The sequence below is a fragment of the Lepus europaeus genome, chromosome 7 (assembly GCF_033115175.1).
Source record: "Lepus europaeus isolate LE1 chromosome 7, mLepTim1.pri, whole genome shotgun sequence".
In the NCBI taxonomy this organism is placed as follows: Eukaryota; Metazoa; Chordata; class Mammalia; order Lagomorpha; family Leporidae; genus Lepus; species Lepus europaeus.
Genome location: NC_084833.1, coordinates 91,453,915 through 91,472,649, shown reverse-complemented (window position 1 = coordinate 91,472,649; position 18,735 = coordinate 91,453,915). Strand labels below are relative to the sequence as shown.

Below are 18,735 nucleotides of genomic sequence, written 5' to 3'. Positions count from 1 at the left end.
ATTTATGTATTTGAAAGGCAGAGTTACAGAGAGTCAGAGTCAGAGAGAGAGAGAGAGAGAGAGAGAGAGAGAGAGAGAGAGAGAGAGAGAAAATCTTCCATCTATTGGTTCACAATCCCAGATGGCCACAATGGCTGGAGCTGTGCATTTCTGAACCCAGGAGCCAGGAGCTTTTTTCTAGGTCTCCCATACAGGTGCAGGGGCCCAAGCACTTGGACCATCTTCTACTGCTTTCTCAGACCATAGCAGAGAGCTGGATTGGAAGGGGAGCAGCCGAGACTTGGACTGGCACCCATATGGGATGCTGGCACTGCAGGCGGTGGCTTTACCTGCTTTGCCATAGTGCTGGTCCCAAATATTGAATTCTAATTTATTGTCTGCCTCAAAGTCTGCTGTGTGATACTGTGCAGGCCATTTACTCTCTGTAGGCCTTACTTTCCTCACCTGTCTAACGAAAGCATTGGCAACTGTGGTGAATTTGGGGAAACATGAAGAAGGTAGGGAACTTGAAGGAGCAAGGCAAACATTAGCTAGAAACTCCGTGGGCTGTTTAGATTATTTCTGTTTTTCCCAAGTTCTGCCCATCTGCTAACATTTAATAAGTGCTTTCTAAATGTCAGGGACCTAAGATGTTAGGGTGAATTTGGCAAACCTCATCTCCACCCATAAAGAGCTTATAACCTGGTACGGGGACAAGCGGGTAAGGCAGCAGTTAATATTCAGTGAATTGAGTGTCCTTTTGGGGGAGCAAAGGGACTGCTGATTTTTTCCTCCAACTGTACCCCCAAGGTCAAGCTGAACACATTTCTGCTCTTTGACAATTTAACAGGGTGTCTGATCCCTAAGTTTTGCCATTGGTGTGGAAAATAGTCCATGCAGCTGTTCTATAAAAATCAGTTAAGCACATGTCCTGTGCCGGGAACATAAGTAGATGCAGAGGGAACAGTGAGGAGAAAAATCTCACTACTCTCTAGAAACTCAGTCTTCTTAGGTAGACAGACATTCATCAAATAAGTATAAATCATAATTGTGATAAATGTCATGAGACGCATCATGGGAAGCATGATGGGGCTTTTCTGTCACTAGTGATGTTTCTCATGGCTGGGGGTTTTCACTAGGGGCTTCCTTATTGGCAGACATCTGGGTGACTTTCACATTCCCTCTTGACAGATCAACAATGACGTTTGGGCAAAGGTCTCATTTTCTGCAACTGCTTCATGCTGGACAGGGGCATTGCATTGGCCCTAAGATTGGCGACTTGTCAGGAAACTTAGGGTGTCTTGGCTGAAGGGATCCATCAGGTGGTGGAGGCTCAGGGATAGCAGGGTGATATGCTGTGGAAATGTCTGCCATGTTATCCAGGGCACTGTAGGTGGCCTTATGTGGAGGAACTTGATGTTGAAGGAGTTGCATTGCCATTTGGAAATGAATGTGCTGTACTCTGGAGGAGATAAGTAGAATTAGATTGTTTAAAAGAGGAGGCCCAAGAGTTTGTGTGAGAAGCAGAGATATTAGAGGAGTCATTAGGAGCAGAAAGGAAATAGAAGCTAAATTCTCCACCTGGGGAGATGAGAACCCAAGCCTCGGGTCTCTAACTTTCTTCTAATTTCACTTAACCTCATCTCTGTAAGCTGGCTACTGCTGCCATGTGCTACAAGGGAGCAATGGGCAAGCAGGCTAGCTGGAAGCTGACCTGCTGCAACACGATCTATGTTCTAGGAGGTATATATCTGAGGCAGACAGCTGCCCGCAACAGGCTTTTCCATCACTTTCCCATCCTTGTTGCTGGGGTTTTCACTAGGGTCTTCCTTACCTCGACAGAAAATGCTACTGAGAAAAGAAATATGGTGCTCTGAAAATTTCTAACGAGAAGGATTTTCCTGTGTGTATATATATGTTGGGGGAGGTGGGTGTGGAAAGGAGTTGGTCCAAGAAAGGCTTCACCTGAAAGAAATACTCGAGTTAATATAAAAAGGCAAAGCTTAACTGGGCCGGAGAAGGAAGTCAGGTAAAGGGCTCCAGGCCTGTTGCTCCAGACTGGAATAGATTTTGTAAAACCCAGTGTGGAGGTACAGGAGTGTTTTATGATGATTTTGGCATGGTGTTTCTTGAGTGAACTCTACCAAAGGACCCTGTGGATACAATCATATTTCTTCTAATCTTCAAGTAAGTCACAACACCAAATATAAATCAATGGATCTCTAATAAATAAGAAAAAGGATGGACTTACGATGCCTAATGAAAAGATTAACTTTCTTTAGCACAGGAAATCAGTGTAACTGTGAAACGTGGTGGACACCTGTCTCCCTAAGAGCAGTGGGAAGACCTCACTCTTGGCCGGGAGCCCCATGAGGTATCCTGCAGTGCTGAAAGACCACTCACTGTCCTTGGCCCTCATGTCACACAGTTGACCGGCCTCTCAGGAAAACTCCAGGTAAGTGACGTCTAGTTCTCTGCATAGGCAATGTGGCTAGAATTGCACTTCTCATAGCATCTTATGCAGTTCAGGAACAGCAGCATCACCTGGTAACCTGTTAGAAATGCGCATTTGTGACACCCCGGAACTGCTGAATGAGAAAGCCTGGCTTGGGACCTAGGAATCTGTTTTAGCAAGCTCCGTAGGTCCCCCAGTTTCTGCAGTCCTAAGAAGGACTAAGGACATGTTCCTGAGATTATACAGGTGTTATTGGGGGCCAAAAATTCATGGTAAATTCCTGATGACCAATACCTTCTATGCCCCTTCTAGGAGACTCGTGGTTCATGCCAGGTGAAGAGGGAAACTAATGTTTGAGAAGTAAGGCTACAACCACAGTTAATGTTAGTTGATGCTAGTGTGAATTTAATGACTAAATGCCCTGCACTCAAAAAGCAGCTGGTAATGCCCTGAGCATCAGATAAAGAGAGCAAAGGGTTTAAAAAAAACCCCTTCAGACAGAACCAATCACCCAGATGTATTTGAAATAGCAGAAATTGACTTACACTGGTATAACAAATTTTGCCCTTAGAATTAGCCTGGGAGAATTGTTGTGTTAAATTTAAAGTAGTCTCATGAGGACAGGTGTTGTTGAGCAGCAAGTTAACCTGCGCTTGAAATGCCCACACCTCCTATCTGAGTGCTGGCTCAAGTCACTTTTATGTGCTTCCAGTACAGCTCCCTACTAGTGACCTGGGGAGCAGTGCAAGATGGTCCAAGTACTTGGGTCCATGCCACCTATATGGAAGACCTGGATGAAGTTTCTGGCTCCTGGATTTGGTCTGCCCCAGCTCTGGCTGTTTTAGCCATTTGGGGAGTAACTCAGTGGATGGAAGATCTCTTTTCTCTCTCCCTATTTCTGTCACTCAGCCTTTCAGATAAAAATAACTGTTTAAAAATCAGTGTCATGGATCGCCACATCCTCATATCATAATAAAGGCACCAAAACATAAATAGCAGGGACTCTGAAAAGTAGCCATAATACCAAGCTACTAAATTTAAGCCCTGGATATAGAAAATATCCCTTGATTTTAAGGACCATAAAGCTGTGAGATTTACAATAGTTCCACCAGGTGGCACTAGCGATACTCTCTAAAAACATCGAAATGTTCAGTGAATTTGAATGTCACAAGCACAGTAAGTTGTACTTTTATGTAGGGAAGAGGATGTTAGCCAAATTATGGTTTAATTTCTGATGTTATGGCATTGAATTTCAGTGCAAGCATTTAATGAGTTTACTGAATTCCAGTTAAGAGGTCCTGGCTCTTACTTTTGCTCCTAATTGCAGCTTCACGCCAGTGCAGGTGCTGGGACATAGTAGGTGATGGATCAAGTAGTTGGGTCCCTGTCACCTACATGGGACACCTGGATTGAGTTCCTGGATCTCAGCTTCAGCCTGGCCTAATCCTGGCCATTGAAGACATTTGGAGTGTGAACTAACTCATTTGCAGATAGGAGCTCTCTGTCTCCCTCTCCCCTCTCCCCCACCCCCTCCCCTCTCCCCCTCCCCATTCCCTCTCCTTCTCCCTGTTCACTCCCCTCTCCCTCTCTCTACTTCCCTTCTCCTCTCCTCCCTCTCCCATATAACTGACTTCCAAATAAGGTTTAACGACTGCAGAATTCAAGAATAGCTTGTTCTAGGCTTCTTAGTCATATATGTGGCCCCATAACTTATCTTACGGAGGTGAGTCAGGACAGTGTGTCATGCCAAATCAAGGTCTACTTCATGTGCCCCTTGGAACTGGGGCTTGTCAGTCATTACATCTATCTAGGTGATAGAGGTGAATTACAAAACACACAGAGCACGCAACGGGCAGTGCCAGTGCTCCAAAGAGAAACCAAATTAGCACTGTTCCTGCAGCAAAAGGGAAAGAAATCCAAACTAGCAGCCATGTTAAATCTTGTTTTCCAAATAAAAGATAAATAACCACCTACGTCAAGTCTTAAAGCTGTTTAGGTTCCCAGAATTTCTTTCTCATGTGTCTCAGATTTTAAAACTTTTTGGTCTTTTACAAACACATGATGTTGTAGGGTTTAGGAAATGCTGATTTGGAATTTCTTGGTTTTGTTCTGACTTACTGCTTGATACTCAAACTGAACTCAATGATACTGAGTTCATACCAATAGCATGACCATTTTGTGAGAGTTTATCATGATGTCTTACTTGACCTAAATTGTCAAAAACTCTTCTCAAAATTACAATGTACAAGAAGAGAAATTTTTCTTCCACATATGAGCTTGAACAGGTCAAATTCTATCACACAAATGTTGTTTCAATTACACATCGACATACAGATTCAAAATTCATATCTCACTCTAGAGTCAATCATTTAATAATGTCATCACCACATCATCTGAAAAAAGAATACTTAATTATAATGACTTGAATCTGGAAAATTCTGAGTTTCTTAGGTCTTAGTAATGAGACTAGATTGACATTTTTAAATACAACTGTTAACATCTTACAGCTCTTTACAGGTAAAGACACTGCTGATCTCACTTTCATAGCTTTATTATTTTAAATGTAATTTCTTTATATGTTTTATAGTGATGAATATCTGCTGCTTTTTTTAAAAAAATTTTTGATTCGTAGAGAGACTGAGAAGAACAGACAGACAGAGCCCTCTCCCATCTTTTGGTTCACTCCCCAGAAACCCACAACAACCAGGGCTGAGCCAGGCCAAAGTCAGGAACCAGGAACTCAATCCAAGTCTTCCTCAAAGTGGAAGGAATCCATCCAAGTACTTGAACCATCACCTGCTGCTTCCTAGGGTTTGCATTAGCAGGAAACTGGAATTAAAAAATGTAACCAGGACCCAAACTCGGGCCCCCTGATATGGGGTGTGGGTGCCCCTGGCCGCATCTTTACCAAACACCCACTTCATTTTTAAAGCTTTATGCATGATTAAAGGACATTTTCTAAGCATCCTTAGGTGTATCACCATCTCCTGAATCAAAAAGTTTAAAAATTCACAACTAAGAAGTTTCTTTTGATTAGCTTTCCACTAACTAAAAGTATCAGTAGATTTCCTGTCTTTACAACCTTTTCTTTTCTTTAATAGACTTGGCACTAAAAGATAGCACAGTACAGATTACAGTCAAAACAGTTCCACGACTCTTCCAATTCTATCTGGCTTTCTACTTTAGCTATCCTGGTCCTTGGCTATTATTCCAAGGGTATTATGCCTTTGTTTTCAAAACAATGCAAGGAGAAATTTCTAAGAACTGTGAGTGCCTGGGAGTATCTGCTAGTGCTGGCTCAGATACTAGAGACTCTCGTTTGGATCATTTTGAGCTGAGCAGGGGGCTGAGATATAGTACAAGCTGTGCCTTCAGTCAAGCCCACATTTCAAATCCACTTACCAGGCCTTATCCTCTAATAAATAAGATCTTTCTTACCCTTTCATAGAAAACATCTAAGTTGATTTATGATTTGAATACAGCAAGATAAAAGTCAAGGAAGCAGAAATGAGGAAGTGAAATAGTAGTAAATATTTTATAGTAGTGGTAGCAGAAGTAGAATACTTGGCAACAAAAATCACCCAGGAACCATATGGGATTAACTGGAATATGCATTAAGAACTCAGAGCTATCTTTTTTTAGGGTTGCATTATATACTTGGCATTAAGTTCAAATCATTTCCTGAAAATCTTTCAATGTGGCAGATTTGAGAACTAGGGGATATGGCAACATTGTGTGTCCTGTGTTTATATATGGTTAAAAATTAGAGGAACAAAAGAGATCATCTGATTTCAATTCCTTCATTTTACAAATAAAAAACTGAGGCCAAGAGAGAGAAGATGATCTAGAGGAAGTGAGCTCCTAAAAATTACTCAATAATGTTGGAGATTGAACTGTGAAAATCAACCCATTTTCCCCTTCTAACATTTTTTTAAGGTTTTTTTTTTAATTTATTTTTATTTTTGACAGGCAGAGTGGACAGTGAGAGAGAGAGACAGAGAGAAAGGTCTTCCTTTTCCATTGGTTCACCCCCCAGTGGCCGCTGCAGCTGGCGCACCGCGCTGATCTGAAGCCAGGAGCCAGGTGCTTCTCCTGGTCTCCATGTGGGTGCGGGGCCCAAGCACTTGGGCCATCCTCCACTGCACTCCTGGGCCAGAGCAGAGAGCTGGACTGGAAGAGGAGCAACCGGGACAGAATCCGGTGCCCTTACCTGGACTAGAACCCGGGGTGCTGGCACCGCAGGAGGAGGATTAAAAAGCCAGCATGCAGCTCAATAGGCTAAAGTTTTTTAAAAAGTTTGTTTGAAAGGCACAGTTACAGATAGAATGGGACACACACACACACACACACAGAGGGAGATCCCCCATTCAGCTTGTTAATTCCCTATCTCTCTTCCATAAATCAGGACACTGTATGTTGAGACATTCATTATTTATTAGGGGCATACTGTACACTTAATTTGATCAAGATATCATGAATCTGATGGCATCCATCACTTATTCAAGGGAAATTGAGTTGATGTGTGTGTGTTATCTTGGATAATGATCGTGCCCCAGCAGGTTCTCAATCTTTGCTAATCCTCTTGTACTCATTGATGAGGCTGCTCTACCCTGAATGAGTTTTGGAGGGAGTGGAGGAACTTTGGCTCAACTGAAATATCTGCTGGGACAATTTTGACTTTGCATCCAATTTGATACCTTGGCTTCTGGGTTTTCCCCAAGATTAAGATCCCATTTTTACTAGAGTATGGAAAACTGGATTCTTGTTTACCCCCTATGTTGGAATCCCTACTTTCTAGTAATCTCTGCCCAGCAGGTACATTTTCTTTTTGCTGGACCCTGGAGTCTCTGGTTCCAGTCCTTCCCTCAGCCTTCCCTCGGCTAGGTACCAATCCTGTTTGATGAGGAGCTTCCTCTGCTATCAGTGAAGACATAGATATCAAGGCAAATACATACAACTATCTCAAATTTTTCTCTGTCCTTTCTAATCATTAAGTGTGGTTCTTCTTTCCAATGAGGTCAGCCATCAAGTTGATTTGTTACTTCAGAAGGAAATTAGCTGTCAATCACAAAGACTGGTGGCTCTACACCATTCAAACACTCACCCCATAAAATCCAATCACAGCCCAAGTCCTTCCATCTCTCATTGTCACCTCCTGTGACCATACAAGCTCTTTGACCTCAAGACCACCTTTACCTGTTCCCTAACATTCTTCCCAGCTATTGCTTCTCTTTTTTATAGAAAACTTTATAAATTTTGAAAGTACAACTTTTGGATTATTAGTAGTTCTTCCCCTGCCATTAACCACCATCTACCCACAAACCATCCCATCTGCTACACCCTCTCCCATCCCATTCTTCATTGAGATTCATTTTCAATTATCTTTATATACAGAAGATCAACTCTATACTGAGTAAAGATTTCAACAGTTTGCACACACAGACACACAAGGTATAAAGTATAAAGTACTGTTTGAAGACTAGTTTTACCATCAATTCTCATAGTACAACACATTAAGGACAGAGGTCCTACATGGGGAGCAAGTGCACAGGGACTCCTGTTGTTGATTTAACAATTGGCACTCTTATTTATTGCTTCTCTTTTATCCTTAGCTTTGTTCTGTACTAGGGGCCTCAGATGCATAGGTCACATTTGTAACTTTGAAATTTCTAACAATTACATTAAAAAAAAAAACAAGAAGCATGTAAAATAAAATTTAATAATATGTTTTAGTAGTGAGTACTTGGCACAGCAGTTAAGTTGCTGCTTGGGATGTCCTTAATAACATAACTGATGGCTGATTTGAGTCCCAGCTAATGTATTTTGAATCCAGCTTCCTGCTAATGAACAACCTAAGATGTGCAAATGATGGTTCAAGTATCCAGGTCCTTGGGTTCCCACCACCCACATGGGGAGACCCATATGGAATTTCAAGCTCCTGGCTTTGGTCTGGCCCAGTCCTAGCTGTTGCTGGCATTTGGGGAGTGAACCAGAGGATAGAAAACTGGTCTCTGTCTCTCTCCCTCTGCCTTTCAAAGGAAATGAAAATAAATAATTTTAAATAATATGTTAGCTGTGTATTTTTAAAAATAATGTTAACTGTGTATTCACAATACTATCATTTCAAATATAGTGGATATTATAAGAAATTATTAATGAGATATTTTATATTGTTGTTTACTCAATGTCTTCAAAGCCAGTGTGCATTTCACATGAGGGGGTCTCCAAAGAGTTCAAGGAAAATGCACGTTACCCTTCCATTCCATCTTTTCCACCTTTCCATGAAGATTTTGGAGTGCTTTACACTTGCAACAATCTCATTCTCTCCAGTCACACAGTCACATTTCCAGGACTACGTGACCACTTGTGGTCAGTGGTGGATGAATGGGATCATGAAGAAAGAAAGTAGGTACAGGCAACCAATAGTCACAGCTCTGCACCTGTGGAAAACTGGCCAAGTGGGCCCTCTACAATGTGGAGCCTTCAGTTACCTTCCCTTTGTCTCAACAACAGTCTCCTGTTCTTAGTTGACTCCAAATCTGGCCTAGACCTCTTGACCACACCCCTACTCCTCCGTCCATGTCCCATGCTAGTTGCTGTGGTTTGCTAAGTCTCCCAAGTTTCATCTGTTGGAAACTTAATCCCCAAAGTCATGAGTTAGTGGTATTTGTGAGGTAGGGCCTTTGAGAGGTGATTGGGTCACTAGAGCTCTGCCCTCATGAACGGATCATCCATTCCTGGATTAGGAGATTAATGGATTCAGGAGTTATTGAGGGAGTGGCTTTGCTATAAAAGTCAGTGCCCTCTGACATGCTTGCTCTGTCCTGCTGTATGAAAGCCTCCAGCACAGTATGACGATGCCCCAGGAAGACCCTCAACAAAAGCCCACCACATGCTGCTGCCATGCTCTGGGATGTCCCAGCCTCCAGAACTGTGAGCCAAATAAACCTTTATTTTGTAAAATATAAATTAGCTGGTCTTAGGTATTTTGTCATAGCACACTAAGGCAGCAGCCTAGTAAATCTTGTACGTATATTCAAGATGCGGGATGTGAAGGGGTTGTCAGAGAAAATACAATGCCAAAGGAATGGGAGTCTCTCTCCATCCTCAGGAGGGTTGGCTTGATGATCTGTATTATGATATGGCCAAGTCATCATCTATACAATTCAATCTCAAGGCAGGTCTTAACCTGCTCTTGGGAGACTGGTGTGAAATACAAAGATATGTAGCCTCTCCTAGTCTCAGCTATAAACCCCATTTCTAAATGTAGTTGGTAATAAGGGTGTCAAATATTTATACTTTTCTGTGTACCAGAGCTGTTTAAATGCTTCACATGTATTTTTTTTACTGTCATAATAGTTCTATTTTTATTCCTATTTTTGAGTAATAAAACAAATGCAGAGAGATTAAGAGACTTGTGCTAAGGCCACACAACTGACATGAGAAAGAACTGGAGTTTGAACACATCCATGCTATCTGTAGAACCATGTGCTAAACAGAATAGTGGATGGACAGCCCTTAGCAGGCTTGGTGGTACAAAACAAATGCTCAGTGAGTGGCAACTACTGTTTCAACAATCTTCAAGATGGTGGCAAGAGTGGTTCAAGGGTGAAGGGAGGAAGGGAAGACAGTTCCAATGACCCCAGAGACACAAACCTCATCCTCAAAACCAGTTGACCAGTTGCTGAAGCCATTCTTTCAGGTTTGCAGCTGCAGCTCTTACACACTTTCTCTGTTCCCATAACCTGAGAGCCACTAGTATTGAGTTAAGTCAAATGACTTAGTGTTTGTCATTCTTGTGCTACTTTTGAGGATATGAAATTCTATTAAAAATTTTTTTGGAACCAAAAGTGTCCGGTGGAATACTTAAATATTACAGACCATTGTCCATCAAGAAATTCCAATTATCCAATGGTCCTATCCAGAGATCACATCGTTAGAGGGCTCAGAAGGCTCTAGAAAAGTGGCTCAATATGATCACATTTGATCTCAATATATTGATTATTTGTGGGAGGGAGGAGGAATCATGACATCATTGCAGGGCCATGAGTAAGGCAGCTCCACGACTCAGACCAACAGTCCAGACACTGGTAGGACCCATGTTGTTTAAGTATTTACTTGAAATAAAAAATAATCTCTTCCATTTGTACTTATGTACTAACTCCTTCTTTTGTACTGCCAAATATCTGTACTTACGTACTATTAAGTAGTCAAAACAGTACTTAATCTGCTTTTGGGAGGCCACTGTGAAATTCTTCTGCAATGTACTAAGACACAGAGAACAAAGTTAAAAAATAAAAATTATACTACCTAGCTCTCTAGAATTAGAAATAAGAACATGAATTATCCATTCCCTAGTAGTTAATATCCTTTCTCCCTCTGTTTATTGTGGGCAAATATGGGTGTGGCAGCACAAAAGGCCCTCTGTGCTCTGTGAAGACCATTTAGTCAACTATTAAATTATCCATAAGAGGCTGAACCCAGCCATGGGCACATGGTAGTTTAGAACATAGGAAAGAATGCCTACCAATGAATGTGTTGTTGTTTGTCCATGGAATACAATTTCAGGCTTATTGGAGGAAACAGGTTTTCTGGATTAGATGGCTTCCTTAGGCTAATTTTAAAACTTACCTATATTTCCAGAACATACACTAAGATAAGGGGAAAAGGCCTAGTGGTTTTTAAGCTGCAAGGAAGATTAGCTATCAGAAACTTCTCTTCAGGAAAGGCAAGGACCAGATGGGACGATGGAAGCATGGCCCATCTGACACTACAATCCTGCTGGATCCTCAGGTGGATATGGTCAGAAACATTGCTATGTAACAGTTCCTAAACCCATTTCTTCCCATACTTAAACGACTTAATTGTTCCATGTGACCCAAACAGCTGAAGCATAGTTAGTCATATTTTCCAACCAAATGCCCGACTTTATTTCCACATCAGTAATTGAATCAACTCAAAACACTAAATCCTCTGAATCTTCACTCTTTGTTTTTAAACCACGTGGCACTGATGCAGTCATTCCACACACAGCACATTGGCACAGCCACACCTTTGGTTACAGCATTGTGAGTGTGTCTCACTGCCTGGAGGATATGCTTAGCTTCCTTCTGCCCCACTCCAACCTTGTGACTGACAGTTAATGCCACCAACTTCCAGTGCTTCCTTCTTAGGAAAAGGAAGAAGATAATTTAAGGTGTTTCTTTCAGTGGCATAATCACAAATGATTCTTAGTGAAGAAGAACTAAGACTTTGGACCCGGGTGTAAAAATCACACCCTGTGCCAGCACAGTTTTATAACAGCTGAATGCCTGTTATAGAACATGAAACCATGACACTCAGAGTTGAGTCAAGGTGAGAAGGCTCTTGGTACGTGCCCTCGAGACTGATTCCTGTAGTTGGAGTTCTCAGGAGACTGGCAAGCTACCAGTAGGAAGATGTCACCCAAATTTCTTAGAATGAAATTCACTCCTTAGGTTTTTGTTCATCACTTCTTCATTCACTGAACATGGTAGTACTGTGTGTGTACCAGACCAATTCTGTTTACTGAGGTTGTTGATGTATTCATCGGGGGGAACCAAACCAAGTTTAGGTTTAAAACTGGACAAAGTGAGAAATTGAAGTAAAAAGTACCGGGACATATTTAGTCAGTGGTGTGAAATGATTTGCAGGTTAGTTACAAGATATCAGATTATTTGGTCTATGTAATTTTACATATTATGTAAAACAGCCTTCCATGATAGAGATGGTAAATGCTAAAATCTGTGACTCCGGGAAATAAAATTGGTGGCCAAGGGAAGGCTATCCTGGGGAATAACAAGTCCCTAAGATTGACTGCACCTCCCTTCTCTCCTACAATGAACGTGCAAAAGAGGGATTTCCTTGTAGCTTGTCTCTGAGGTAGTATGATCCTGCTTTAATACCCACGCAATAGCTGAGTTAAGAAAAGTACAGTTCTCATTTCATCTTTGTGGCACTGAACAGTTTCCATCTTCACTTGTGACAAAGATCAGTATCTTCATGTACCCCTCCCCAGAAGGTGGTCTCCAGGAGTGGGGATTCCTGTAGCCCTGGCCATGGAGAGCAGGTGACTGTGAGGATAACTCCCAGGCCAAGGTCAACAGTGTTCTTCACAGCTCCCAGTTTCCTCCTTCTCTCCTAACCCTCCTCTCCTCCCTCCCTCCTTTCCTTCCTTCCTTTTCCCTCTGTCCTGCTTTCCTCCCTTCCTCCTCCTCCTTACACACACTTGTACATCTATGTCTAAGGGCCAGACTGTGCAATAAGAAGTTTGGCTTCCATCACTGAAATTACTGTTTGAATCATCTCTCTCTGAATATTTACACTTTCTTACATACAAGCTCACAGAATCATCAAGCACAGTAAATTCATGCACAAGAGATTGTCTTCAAAGGTTGATGGAAAATGCATAGTATGAAGAAACTCTAAATGGATTTCAATTTTTTCCCCACTAGAATGGATATCTTTAATTCCATTTTTCACAAACTTTGAATTAATAGATATTTGCTTTGGTGCCAAAAAAAATTCAAACCCACACACAGTTTTTAATAATATGCATTTTTTTTTTACAAACTTTCTGAGGGCAACTCATATACTCCAAATTCAGTGCTACTCCAAGACACTACTCCTGTTTCAGTGGGCAACCTTCACCAAGTGTCCCTTAGTTCATCCTTCAGCCTACTGAGTGAGGGAGAATGGCGGGAACCCCTCTATCCCTCATATCATCTTCTACAACTGCTTATATAAATGTTCAGGGACAAATTTATGAGCTGCATTGAATTCTATTTCTGACCCATAATTCACTCCTCAAATTTAGCTTCCACCAAAAGTTCTACCAAATTATGAAGATTGTGCTTGCTTTCCTTTAAAAAAATTTTTTTGTCCTGGGAATATCTTGATCTTTTTAAAGTAACTTTTTATTTATGTAAGGTGAACAAATTTCATGTATTTCATATATACAGATTTAGAAGCGTAGTGATACTTTCTGCCCTACCATCCCTCCTGCCCACCCTCCCTCTCCCTTCCTTTCTTATACTTTCTTTTAATTTTCACAATGACAGACTTTCAGTTTATTTTATAATCACAAGCTTAACCCTCCACTAAGTATTCAACAAATAGTAGGAAAAAAATGTGATGTATTTGAGCGAAATTGACATTTTGAAATTTGATTATTGTTACAGCTCCTGTCTCTACTGTTGAGGAACAGTGGTTTTTATCTTTATTTATAAATTTCTACTTATTTTCACTTTATTTCAAAGATGGAGAGACAGAAACAGACAAAGATCTTACAGCCGTTAGTTCACTCCCCAGATGCCTGCAGCTAGGCGCTAGAACAAGGTGAAATTAGGAACTGAGAACTCGATCAGTCTCCCACACGGGTGGCAAGGACACAAGTACTTGAGCCATCATCTGCTGCCTCACAGATCTGCCTGAATAGGAATCCAGAAAGCAGAACAGACCTGCTACTCAAACCCAGACACTCTTTTATGGGATGCAAGCATTCCTATGGGCATCTTAACCACTGCACCAAACATCTGCCTCTAGAGGCTGTTCTATCAATGCTCTCCTGGATAACTGTGTTTTCCTAGTTGCAAAAACTAAGAATCTATTCCTCCTGTCTTTGACTTGTTTGTTCATGGATGTGGGATGTGGTGGTGGTGGAAGCATTTGATGCTGTTGACACCATGTTCCATTTCGAGGGTCATGGTATCCATGGTTTCTGTGGGGTTGCATCAGCTGGTGTTCTTCTTAGTTACATTTGTTCTGTGACTTTTACCCACACCTCTTCTTTCCTGAAATATTCCTTGAGTTTCTTTTCTTGGCCCTTTTTTTTTTCTCCTAAGCTCTAGCTTTGGCTGCCTGATTCACATCCAGTTTCAAATGGCTCTGCCCTGAGAAAGCACTGCCTCTTAAACCTGTATCCCAAGCATGACCTTAACCCAAATTTCCAGTGACTGTTGGACCTCTACATTCAAAAATCTTGGTGGGTGCTGGCATTTGGTGCAGTGGTTCAGTGAACACTTGGGATGCCCATATCCAATATCAGATTACCTGGTTTGAGTCCCAGCTATTCCAATTCCAATCCAACTTCCTGCTAATGTATGCCCTGGAAGGAAGCAGGTGATGGCTTAAGTACCTGGGTCCCTGCCTCCATGTGTGAGACTTGGACTGAGTTCTGAATACTTGACTTGGCCATGGCCCAGGCCCAGCTATTTGGGCAATTGGAGAGTCAACAAGCAGATGGAAGATCGATCTCTCTCTCTCTCCCTTCCCTCCCTCTCTCTCCCTCTCTCTCTCTCTCTCTCTCTCTCTCTCTCTCTCTCTCTCTTTCCCTCCTCCTCTCCCTCTCCCTCTCAGTTAAAAATGAAATTAAGTAAAAGTTTTAAAAAGGACACATCCACACAGAAAACCCAAAGTCTTTTTTTTTAAAAAAAGATTTATTTGTTCATTTGAAAGGCAGAGTTACAGACAGAAAGAGGGAGAGATAGAAGAGAGAGAGAGAGAGAGAGACAGACAGACAGACAGACATGCTGTTTCACTCTCCAAATGGCTGCAATGGCTGGGGCTGGGACAAGCTGAAGCGGGAGTCAGAAGCTTCTTCCAAGTCTACAATGTGTATTTAGGGGCCCAAGCACTTGGGAAATTCTCTGCTGCTTTCCCAGGTGCATTAGCAGGGACCTGGACTTGAATCAGCACCCATGGGATGCTGGCCACCACAGACAGCAGCTTTACCTTCTGTGCCACAGTGCTGACTCCAGAAAACCAGTCTTGGTGGCACACTAAGTTTTACAAAGCAAGATGGTGAATGATTGGTCCCAATTGGTTTTTCTGTTACTTACCTCCTGTCACTTATCTCCTCCTCTATTCACTGCTCTTCAGCCACCCTGGTCTCTTATTTTCTTCAAGACATGTCAAGCTCATTCCACCCTCATTGTCTTTGCAATTTCTGTTCCTCCTCAGAGCCTACTTGCCCTGGTTCTCCACCCAGCTGCCTCCTCCTGACTCTTACCTCACTCAGCCACACGCCAGTCACCCTGTCCCACAACACTCTGTTCTATTTATCACTCTTTGAATGGAGTCATTCATTGTATGCTTGCATGTAGGTTCTGTGGTGTCAGAACCTGGGTCTGTCTGTCTCACACTGGAGCCTTCACACATTGCACAGGGTTGGCACACATTAAACATTCCATTAATGAGTTGTGCGTGAGGAAACCAGATTTCTGGTTCTGAATCTGTTACTGAGCAGCTGTGAGCTCTTGAGCAGCAGTTTTCTCATCTAAAAATATGAAGCTATTTTCCAATCATTTTTCCAGAACCATCTAAGAGGTCCCCATAGATAGTGTTGGGGTGGGAAGTAATATAAGGAGGCGTGGTTGAGAAGCCTCTGGTACTGTCCCATCCAATATTCCCTCACTAAGTATACTTTTATTCATTGCAAATATTGGACTTTCACTTAAAAATTCGTTTGTAGAAAGGGGCTCCCATGAAAATTAAAAATATTTGATCATTTTAAAATAACTGATCTGATCCTTTCCACTTAAATTATGAGCATGTCTAAAGCAGAATTCACACTTTCCGTCCTCTAGCAAACCAACTTAAAGCCCGTTTATTGCCATTTTTGGTTTTGTCACACAAATTTAGAACTTCAGAATTATTTTTGACAGTTCCTCTTTCCTCTCCTGCTGAGTATAGTAAGTTACCCAATTGCCTTCCTCATCAACGCCTTATTTCCATTCCCATTGTTTGAGTCCTGGGCCAAGACCAGATATCCTCTTTTCTGGACCATTGCAACAAGCTGCACACTGTCCTCCCTGCCTCCTGCACTGGCAATCCTCTCCCCACAAAATTACTAAGTGGTACAGTCTTTTTTTTTTTTTTAAAAGATTTATTTATTTGAAAGATAGAGTTTTAGAGAGAAAGCGAGTCAGAAGCTTCTTCCAGGTCTCTCACGTTGGTGCATGGGTCCAAGCACTTGGACTATCCTCTGCTGCTTTCTCAAGCACACTAACGGGGAGCTGGATGGGGAGTACAACAGCTGGAACTTGAACCAGGGCTCATATTGGAAGAAGGTGGTGGCTTTCCCGCTATGCCAGAGGGCTGGCTCCCTAATTGATACTTTTTCCTGGGGAGTTTAAACACAAGATTTGAGGAATCCACAGGTATTAGGGCAGAAATGAGTGAGGATAAACAATGAAGAGGGGTGGGGCAGAAGCCATGAGTCAGAAGTTACAAGGGGACAGAAACCTGCAAGCAAAGAAGAGAGCAAGGGGAGCCGTTTGCAGCAGACAGAAGTGGGAGTGGAGATAGAGAGTGGCTGTGCCACTTGGACAGACACCTGTTGCATATGCTGCCTCCTCCAGGAAACCTTCCTTCATCACACTGTACCAGGTCATCTGTCTTCCGTGTTGCAGAACTTATGCCCTGTGTCTTGGCTTTTGATCTGTTTTGTATCTTTTGGGACCCTGTGAGTACAAGCAATAGACATTGCTGCTGTTTAAGGATTCTTGGTAGTTCACAGAATTGAAAGAAAAGCAGCTGTGGCTGCCACAGCCGCTGCAATGCAGAGGGAGAGCAGCTTGAGGCATCATTAGATGCACATGCCAAGTGGCTGAGCTGAAAAACTCACTGGGAAGCTTCATTTACAAGCTGGAGAACAAGTACGATAGGCTAACCTGGCCCTCTGTCCGGGACAGTTTTGCCTTGCTCTCTGGGTGGTTGAACACTCTGAACCAGGTCTTGAAGCATGAAAAGACACCACTGCCCTGCACCCAGGTCACCATCCCTCTGGTGTTACCCCCAGACCGAGATCAAGATCTCATGAGGCAGACTGCAGGACGGGTGCCTGTCTTCAGCCATGAGGTGGTCCCTGACCATCTAAGAACCAAGCCTGACCCTGAGGTTGAAGAGCAGGAGAAGCAACTTAAGACACGTGCTGCCCACACTGGTGCTGATGCAGCTCAGAAGCAGATCCAGAGCTTGAATAAAATGTGCTCAAACCTTCTGGAGAAAATCAGCAAAGAGGAGCAAGAATCAGAGAGTGGAGGTCTCTGGCCAAACAAGCAGACATTTAACCCTGCAGACATCAATGCCCTGGTGGCAGATGTTGCCTTTGGGAAGAGGCTGTCTAATTGGAGACCTTCAGGCAGCAGTGGTCCTGGCCAGCCGGGTCAGCCAGGAGCTGGGGCCATCCTTGCAGGAGCCTTGGGACTACAGCAGGTGCAGATGGCAGGAGCTCCAGGCCAGCAGCAGCCAATGCTTAATGGAGTGCAAATGGCCCAAGCAGGTCAAACAGGGAAAATGTGAAGTGGAATAAAAACCAATATCAAGTCAGATTCAATGTAACCCTACCAGTGATGACTGTGGCCGGCAACCTCCATTCCCAGGTCCTCTTTGCAGAGTAGGGCAGTGAAATTATCTTTTACTCAAGACTCACCTAATTGGGTACAATAAAAAGAACATGGGCTTTTTTTTTCCTCTTTTTTCTTTTCAAGATTTATTTATTTGGCCAGCACCGTGGCTCAATAGGTTAATCCTCTGCCTGCGGCCCCGGCACACAGGGTTCTAATCCCAGTCGGGGCATTGAATTCTGTCCCCGTTGCCCCTCTTCCAGTCCAGCTCTCTGCTGTGGCCCGGGAGTGCAGTGGAGGATGGCCCAAGTGCTTGGGCCCTGCACCCGCATGGGAGACCAGGAGAAGCACCTGGCTCCTGGCTTTGGATCAGCGCAGTGTGCTGGCCACAGCGGCCATTGGAGGGTGAACCAACAGCAAAGGAAGACCTTTCTCTCTGTCTCTCTCTCTCTCACTATCCACTGTGTCTGTCAAAAAAAAAAAAAGATTTATTTATTTGAGAGGCAGAGGCAGAGAGAGAAAGAGGTCTTTCATCTGTTGGTTCACTCTCCAAATGGCCACAATGGCTGGTGCTGTGCTGATCTGAAGCCAAGAGCCAGGAGCTTCTTCCAGTTCTCCCACGTGGGTGCAGGGGCCCAAGGACTTCGGCCATCTCTCACTATTTTCCCAGACCAAAGCAGAGAGTTGCATTGGAAGTGGAGCTGCCAGGACTAGTACTGGTGCCCATGTGGGATGCTGACACTGCTGGTGGTGGCGACTTAACCCACTTCCTCACAGAGTTGACTCCTAGAATATGGGCTTTCAGCAATAGATAAATTGCAGCACCACTGCTATGTGGACCTTGACTGAGTGAACTAACTTTTCTGAACCTGTTTTATGATTTGTAAATGGTAATAATACCTACCTCATAGGGATGTTGTAAGGACCAAAATGAGA

General features: G+C 42.9%; 1 protein-coding gene across 1 annotated transcript; it reads left to right on the top strand.

The window, feature by feature from the left end:
- Positions 1-17,252: 17,252 nt before the first annotated feature.
- Positions 17,253-17,755, top strand: LOC133764658 (mediator of RNA polymerase II transcription subunit 8-like). The gene has a single exon (XM_062198332.1). It carries the CDS (start codon positions 17,270-17,272, stop codon positions 17,753-17,755), a length of 486 nt encoding a protein of 161 aa, XP_062054316.1. The 5' UTR covers positions 17,253-17,269.
- Positions 17,756-18,735: the final 980 nt, after the last annotated feature.

Coding starts and splice junctions, on each gene's coding strand:
- LOC133764658 (XM_062198332.1), top strand. CDS start 17,270: ATGAGGCAGACTGCAGGACGGGTGCCTGTCTTCAGCCATGAGGTGGTC.